Raw genomic sequence first — 8,600 nt, 5'->3', positions numbered from 1 at the left:
CTCCCCCTCTCCTGACAGCCCAGCAGCTGATCTCTGAGCAGGAGAGGTGGGAGAGGCGGGGCTATTGATTCATCGTTATCAGGAAATGATCGTATAGGCGTAAACACGGAGCCGTTTGCCCCCCCAGAGCGTTGCGTCCCCAGATCTACCCACCTTGGGACCCGTTATCGTTTTCTGCGTTTCCATGTCGGCCTCGTGTGGCCGAACCGTCTATCTGATAGAGAACTGTAGCGGATACGACCGTTATCGTTCTCGTGTGGCTGGGCCTTTACACTTGATTAAATAAAAAACAAATTAGCCATTCATTTTAGATGTTGGCCTCATTCCTCTTGATCACATTAAGTTTTGAAAAATAGATTTTTTTTCAATTACTTCTAAATTATTTCTTACTTTAAAGACCAGAATGCATCCTGAACCGACCTCCAGAAGGGTTTTAAAGAGTGATTCTATCAACATGCCTAGAGGCTTATTGAGTCCTTTTTTATTCTGTTGTCATAAATACTTTTTATTTACTAGAAAATCTGTGTGGCAGTGTGACAAGAGGAGAAACTCCATTTGTATATTTCCATTTGTTTGCACATTTTCATTTTCTGGAGTGGCGTTGGTCAGTGACGTCAACACTGCTGGAGAGGGTTTAGTTGTGACAGCAGGAGACTCTTCGATCAGTGCCGCAGTGTCTGGAGTTTTCGGACTGTAGACGACAAATGTCTCCTTAGCCTTTCTGCCTCCTGTGGATGTTTGAGCCGGCGCGGATGTCTTTCGCCACCACTTAGGATTCTGTGCCATCCCGACTTGTTTGCACTTTGGTGTGTGTTTGCTGTCTGTAGCCTTCACGCTTGTTCACGGGATGAATTTCGATGGTGGAGGTTTTAAGTTATTTTATTAATTTATTTCTTTGACTGAATGGGTCCGGCTTTATATTCAATGTTCACTCAAATAAAAGATATGCTGTGATTGTTTCTGTATCAGTTTGTGGTGTCTTGCTCATTCGAGCTGGTACAATACCTTTTCTTGATTAAAAAACATTTCAATCATGAATGCAAATCGATTTTGTTCAGTGTGATGTCTTCGTGTCACCACCGGGTGGAGCTGTTGCATCTAAGAAAGATGTTTGTTTTTACCTAAATGAGAGACTGAATAAATATATAAATAATAATAAAGCTGACACTTACAAATGTCTTTGGGTACCACTAATGGAATCCATAAATACATTATTATTAATTAAGAATGTGGGGTTTTCCCACCAGACACAGATCACATGGAGCAGATAAACAGGGAAAAAACTATTGTATTATGAGAGTATGACCTTTTTTATTTTCATAAATATAAGTAGTACATTACATTGAAAAGAGACATAACACACAATAAACAGTTGATTGAAAACATTAACACTTATTAAATCATAGCTTATTGGATAATATCGACTAAATATCTTTAGTAGAGTTATTAGTAATTATCAAACAAGGCCAATGCGTTAAACAATCTCATAAAGAAGCCGATTACAGCTTGAAGCTAATTTCCTTCTGCAGTGAATTATTGTTCACGGCTTTTCTTTTTAGCTGAAATAACCAACAATAACCCGGTTCGAATCCCAAACCAGCCAAACATGTACCCCCCCTCCCCTGTCTCAACTCCAAAAACTCCTAAAAAACATTGGGAACATCTGCAGGCCCCAGATCAGTGGTGTCCAAACTGTGGCCCTCAGCACCTTCTAAAAGTATAATGTAAAATGGCCCCGAATGAAACGTGTGCTTGTCTTACATTGTACTTCTTAAATATATATGTAAACATATATTACACAATAGGATTCACGTGTTAATAAACCCAATTTTCAAATACATACATTAAAAAAAAAAAAATCTTAATTAATAAAGAAAAGACCAATAACTTATTTGCATAGTAAGCTTGAAATATCCCCTTCATATTTCCCCTTATTATAATCAATCTGAGGGATGAGTTGCCAACACTTTGCACTCAAATAAATGAAACCCTAGGAGAGATGTGATGGCTGTTTCTTAAAGCATTTTCAACATAATTTACCTACAATACACCTACTTTCTATAAATAATAATAATAAAATTGACACCCCTGCCCTAGATGTTCTCCCTGTGATGGGATCATCTACAGGGAGTTATGACCGAAGCAGCCCACAGAGGAGAAGAACCTCACGAAGATGTTCTTCTTCGGAGCAGGCACGGTCAGACAAGTCTTCAACGCCCGGATAATCAGAGCGTTATCAGCGGGATCCTGTGACTCCAGGACTTCCTGAAGCGCCTCTGCTGAGCCTAAAAGCTGACACAGGTTTCCAAACAGAGCCTTGCAGATCTTATGAACAGTCTTAGGGTCTGGGCTGATAACTACGTCAGCACATCTGATCTCCCCCAGCATCTTTTCCCCCAGATTCTTGATAATTCTGATGAAATCTGCTCTTGGCAGCCATCTCCTGGTTTTGTTTGTGGTACACAATAACAACTGTACAAGCATCAGGAGGATCAGTCTGTGCGTTAACTCGTCATATGGCTCCGAACCACATGTGGTGCCTTCACTGTATGCCTCAGATGATGTACTCTCAGATGATGTAAGGGTGAACATTTCCTCAAATTGCTCCTGTGTGTCTGTTTCATCAGAGCTCATATTGTTTATTTCAGATTCTGTATATTCTGAACTGTGATCTGAGCAATTGCAACTATGACCACTACTGGTATTCCAGCTGAGTAAGTCATCACACCACCGTGTTGCTGTTTCCTCTTCAAGATCTGTACGCCGACCCTCAGTGACCTCCGCCAATATTTTCATGACCTGTGAGTTGTTGGTAATATATGTAACTTCACAGCGCCCGTGCTCTAAGACGCGCCGGGCCTTTCCCTCTCCGTGGTTTATTTGCACCACTGCACTGATGCTCGAGGTGCATTGACAGTCCAATGTTTTCATGCATTTTAGTGTTGAGGTTAATAGAGTAAGCATGGAGTTAAGAGTGGTGAAATATATGCAGTTACACTGAGGGGTTTGAGTCGAAGGCATAGGGCGGGAGTCCATTATCCCAGATATGCGAGAGTTGACTTTACACGTCACCATTCTTGCAACTAGCTCGATGAAATAATCTAAACTGTCGCACTGAAACGTTTGCGGGAATTTAAAAACATTAGCGAACATCTTTGGAAGGATTTGTTGAAGGTTAACCAGGATATCAGTCTCATCTAAACCAAAGAAAAAATGCCTGGGGTTTACAAGAGTGTGTATCTGGGGGGCCTTCCTGTGCCAGTCCGAAACAACCGGCCTAATTTCTTCCATGATAATGTAGACACACACATCAACAACGTGCTGACACATGTCAACCATCAGAGACAAACCACGCTCGTCATACACGCCAGACTCCACAGTGTGCCAGTGCTTTTTTACCAAAGTCTTTAAATAATGGTTGATGATTATGTGGCATTGTCTAATTGGAGGGGGTTTTACAACAGCGAACACTTCGATACTTAAATTAGCCATGCTGTTTTTCTGCTAATCTCTATTAAGAAGCTCCTTTCTTCTGCTCGTGATGTCTGTTTGGGTTGTCAACTAGCTAATGTCGACGGTCAAAGTGAACAATGTGTGTCTGTGTCTGTCACCCTCATGGAATGTTCAACACATCAGAGCGAAATGCTGTGACGTCATCGGGGGCGGGGCCAAGCCTCTGACGGCATCAAAGAACGTTTTGTCGTGACGTCATCGGGGGCGGGGCATTCTATTCGTCTCTATGCAAATGAGCTGCTGAGGCGGGCCTGCTGTTGTGCGCCTTTAAACGTTCTATCGTGACGTCATCGGGGGCGGGGCGTTCTCTGACTGTTGTTAGCATGAGCCACCTAGCTTATAGGTTAGCTCCAGGCAGGGTAGCTGTTTGGCTACAGGGACACAACAAGTAACTGTTAAATATTTGTGGATAGGAAATGCATGTTGTTCGTCTGTATATACAGGTGTTGTACTATGCACAGATTTATATGTTAAAAAAAATACTTTAGATTATGCATTTTTAAGTTTTGTTTGATATTGTCCATTTTTGTATTTATTTTTTAAAGTTCAGCAATATGATCATATACAAAATAAATGTAAGGTCCAAGAGGGCTGACAGTATATTTCTTGTAACCCTTTCTTAATGTTCTTTGATGGTCCAATAATATTTTCATTCAAACAATGTTTTAACTGTTTGTAACTTTAATGTATCAATCACTCAACTCACTATCACACTCACTCACTCACTCACTCACTCACTCACACACACACACACACACAGATTAAGTCAACCAGCTTCAGGTGTGTGAGCTTGTCACACAGCTGAACTGTTTTATTTAACCTCATGGGAAACCAAGGAGGGAGTGACTCTTTTTAGTGTTTGATGTGTGTGAGGCCACCACTACTGAACAAGCTGCTGCTTCACACAGAGATTAAGATATATGTGGATATATATTGTATTTTATTGGCGTAAAAGCATCAGAAATCAAAGCTGAGTTCTCTCGCTCCAGGAGCAAATATGTTTGCTTAACTTGTCCGGCTTCCAGTTTGTCGTCTTGTTAGTTTTATGTTCTTTTTTGTTTTTCTATAACAGTAGGATCACCCTACACGTGTTTTATTCTCTGTAGAGGTTTTTTAACAGTACAGTTTTGAGTCTACTGTGTGAGGTTTTTGCTAAGCTAAGAGGTCAGAAGGTGTAGCTATGAAGGAGGAGATTGCTGCTGCAGTTTTCTTTGTTGCTCGGCTGGTGAAGAGGTATGGTTGTGTGGATAATGAAGGCAGGGAGGGCTTTGCTGCGGCCCTCACCTCAGCTCTGTTTGAAAACTACAAGAACCACTGGCACCCCAACGTACCTACGAAGGGACAGGCCTACAGGTAAATGCTTTAAGAAAGGACTATTAAACAAACTTAAGAATCTACATCAGACTTAATTAAATTGTCTTGATAAATTAAAACAGCCAACAAACCCCTGCTCAATTCTGATCATTAACATCCTACTCAATCAGTAGCATAGGGTAGCTAACACCACTTTAGATGAGACATTACCAAGTCATTTTGCTGACTTTTTTTAATTGTGCTACTGTTAAACTATACTCTTGCATATATGTATAAACGGTAACTTGTTATTTTTGTAAATGGTGGCAGCTAACCTGTTGGAACTAGAGCTAAACATTATTCATTGTCAACAGAAGACAATAGTATGGAGAGCAAAAATATGTATTAGTAAATATGTAAATGGCTGTTTGGATGAAACTGGGAAAAATGCAAATGCTGCAATGTTTTAAAGATGAATGCAAGCAAAGAAACTTTAATTCAATAGGAAATAAATATCATACATTAAGCTTTACATTTCTGTACACTTGCATGTTTTTATTGCTGAAGGACTTCTTCCTCATTGACACAGAAATGCATAAAGTAGGTCAACAAAAAATGTAGAAATAAATGTATTTCTGTCCGGTTTAATTATTGACATGAATATTTTTCCATCTATTTATTCCAAGTATTTAACTCCTTTCCCTTAATACCTCCAACTTCAGAATCAGAATACCTTCATCAGTCGCACAGAGGGGACATTTCCATTGTTACAGCAGAAAGGAGCCAGCTTAATGTTAACTAAGAAGCATGCATAAATAAATATTAACGATACAAAAAATTATAATAAAGTTACACAATTTACAAAAAACGCATCCTGTAACAGTTCTGAGGATTTAGCAGCCAGGTATATATTGCACACTTAATATTGCTGCAGCAGGGTTGTGTTTTATGCTGTGTTTTCAGGTGTCTCCGTATGAATGTGCGGCTGCATGACCCCGTGCTGCAGCTGGCCTGTGAACGCAGTGCTGTCCGGCACCAGGACCTGGGCCTCCCTCAGGAGATGACTGTGTGGGTCGACCCTGGAGAGGTGTCCTGCAGGTCAGGCTGCTAACATCACTTGGTGGATCCATTGGAAAGGCTTGATAAATAGGTTTCAAATGATTAGTGTGCACCAAAAACTGCAGCTCTTCAGAGTCTCTAGCTTAAATCGCTTGGTAGATCCATTGGAAAGGCTCGGTACAGAATCAGTTTAAAATTATTAGTGTGCACCAAAAACTGCAGCTTTTCACTGCCAATTCTCATTAGCTGGGTAATTATTACTTACTGTTTCACACTGCTGCTAGTCTTATAACTAGGAGAATTGTCTGTTACCTTTTTTAGAGGTATGTTATTGAGGCTAGGACGACCCTCTTTATCCCCAAAATGTCCCTTTTACATGACTGTTACTAAAGACTGGTGCTCATGCACAACCTTAAGTTGATGCTGGGTTATGAAACTTGACTTTTATAAATGGTAAAAACATGTTTTTGGCATAGGCTGTATGCATGAAGTGGATGTAGCCTTGAAGTCTGAAAAGGAACTGCGTTAAACCTGCATTCTTGCTAATGGCCACTAAGGGGCGACTCCACTTAAAAATAAACATTTAAGTCTTTAAAGTGAACCTACTACATCTCACTTGATTTGACCTTTTGACGAGTTTATGGTCTCAATCTCTTGTTTCAAATCCTTTTCAATTCACCGTGAAGTTTATTTTGTAAATTATATAGTAAAATTGACAAAAACGTAGGGTATACAGTTTGTTTTTTAAGGCATAGCAATCCATATATCTCCCCAGCTCCAACCTCTTGTTCAAATATTGTCTCCATTACCCTACATCTCAATTGCTTTCCTTTTGACTAATTTATGGTCTCAATATCTAGTTTGACGTGTTCTCCAATACAGCAAGTTACCATTTAGAGTAGGATAAAAATGTAGGCTTTGCTAAAGGGCAGGGCTACATTTTGATAATGTTGGAGGCAAAGCAATCCATAGATCTCCCCAGCTCCAGCCTTTTTGTTAAAATATTGGCACTTCTGGTACCCAAATAACCTAAATTGACAGGGCCAAAAACCAAAACGCTTCTAAAAATGTTTCCTCTCTGCAGGTACGGTGAACAAGGCACCCCATTCTGCGTCTCCGTGGTGGACAGCCGTCGACGTATGGACAAGGAATTTCCCCGCCGAATCCACGACGCCGTTGAGCGGGCGAGCCTGGACATCCATTCGGGAAGCTCTTCGGACGAGGAGGATTGCACCAAAAACAACAGCATGAGTAGCATGAGCAGCAGCAACCAATCATCTCTCAGCTCGATCTCAATCCCAACCATCAACCCAGAGCCCAAAAGCATCCCGACCGTCAGCAACCCCAACAGCGTCTACCGGGTAGGATTAAAAACACAAAGGGTCATTTATTATAATTTTATATTTCTCATTGAAGTGTTTTCCAGCCTTGGCGATCACAAATCTGAAGACATTTCCAAAATTGGGCAAACCATTTGAAAGAAAGCATATACTCAAGTGTTGTATTTTATTGCAATTTTGAGGTACTTGTACTCGGCACTATCATATATTTGGTAGCCATTTGATTCACATGTTTTACTGGGTGTTTCTCAATGTCGAGTACGCTTGCTTGGTAGCACATGTCTTCCGAGCGTCTTGCTTCAGAAGCGAGGCAAGAATACTTCCTGGCATTCGGAAAACAAAGAGTGGAACAGGTGAGCAAGTGTGCGTCACATGAGAGGCCCCGCCTTACATTTTCCCCCACAGATTTGGGGAAATTGGTCCGTGCGCAAAGCATTGTGGGGATTTTATGACCGCGGAGTCTACACATGTGCAGCCTCGAAATTTCTCCAAACGAAGTACGCCGGGCTCGGCAGATTTCCAAGTATGCTGGACATTGGAACAGTCCTTCGGCGGCACTCGATGACGTAGTATGCTTGAAATAGTGGCTCTGGAGCAGCTTTACTCGAGATTGAGAAACACCCACTGTCTTCTACTGACCTCTAACCCCCTTTGCTCCTCTTCCTCAGTTCAGCGAGTTTGCTCCAGCCGCCCCTCAGCACTGGCTGAGGGAGAAGAGGAATACCTTCGCTGGGGATGCGTACCCTCCTCTTCCTCCCCCAGCCGGAGGTCCACCTTCCCAGTTCCCCAACCAGAAAGGCTTCAAGAACCATCGAGCCACGTTCACCTTCGCTGGGCCTCGTGTGGACAAGTACCACTGGGTCAGCAAGTCCCGATAATGTGAGCCGTCGACCTAGAACCAGAATCGGGTTACTGCTCTGCCGACATGATGCCGGGTCAAAGCAACGTAGACCTGTATGCAGTAAAAAAAGTTACAGGACAGTTTATGCATCTTTAAAAAGGTTTATTATCGAGTGTTAATGATTTAAATTAATAATGTTTAAGTGTTTTTAATCCTTTGAAAATATTGAAGTATTTTAAATGATTCCCCCTTCTAAATGTGTTTTTTAAAGTAAGTGTGAATAAAGTAACATTGAACTGTCAATTGAAAAGAAATAAATGACTCATTCTCAGCTCTGCTGGTTCATCGAAACCCGTTTCCTCTCATTTCATTTTTCAAGGGGACATTTTCAGGTGTATATCAGTATGTAGTGTCTCTACTTTAAAGAGTCCTCTCCTGCTGATGTTCAGGTGTATATCAGTATGTAGTGTCTCTACTTTAAAGAGTCCTCTCCTGCTGATGTTCAGGTGTATATCAGTATGTAGTGTCTCTACTTTAAAGAGTCCTCTCCTGCT

The 8,600-nt window shown here is 41.2% G+C and overlaps 1 protein-coding gene across 1 annotated transcript; it reads left to right on the top strand.

Moving 5' to 3' along the window:
* Nucleotides 1-4,376: 4,376 nt before the first annotated feature.
* On the top strand, nucleotides 4,377-8,397 carry btg4 (B-cell translocation gene 4). Its single transcript, XM_034113901.1, has 4 exons — nucleotides 4,377-4,866; nucleotides 5,770-5,904; nucleotides 6,950-7,226; nucleotides 7,874-8,397. Exons 1-4 carry the CDS (start codon nucleotides 4,694-4,696, stop codon nucleotides 8,081-8,083), a joined length of 795 nt encoding a protein of 264 aa, XP_033969792.1. The 5' UTR covers nucleotides 4,377-4,693; the 3' UTR covers nucleotides 8,084-8,397.
* Nucleotides 8,398-8,600: the final 203 nt, after the last annotated feature.

Source organism: Trematomus bernacchii, unplaced genomic scaffold (assembly GCF_902827165.1).
Source record: "Trematomus bernacchii unplaced genomic scaffold, fTreBer1.1, whole genome shotgun sequence".
Lineage (NCBI taxonomy): Eukaryota > Metazoa > Chordata > Actinopteri > Perciformes > Nototheniidae > Trematomus > Trematomus bernacchii.
Note: the sequence above shows the minus strand (reverse complement) of the source record. Positions and strands in the feature narration are given on the sequence as shown.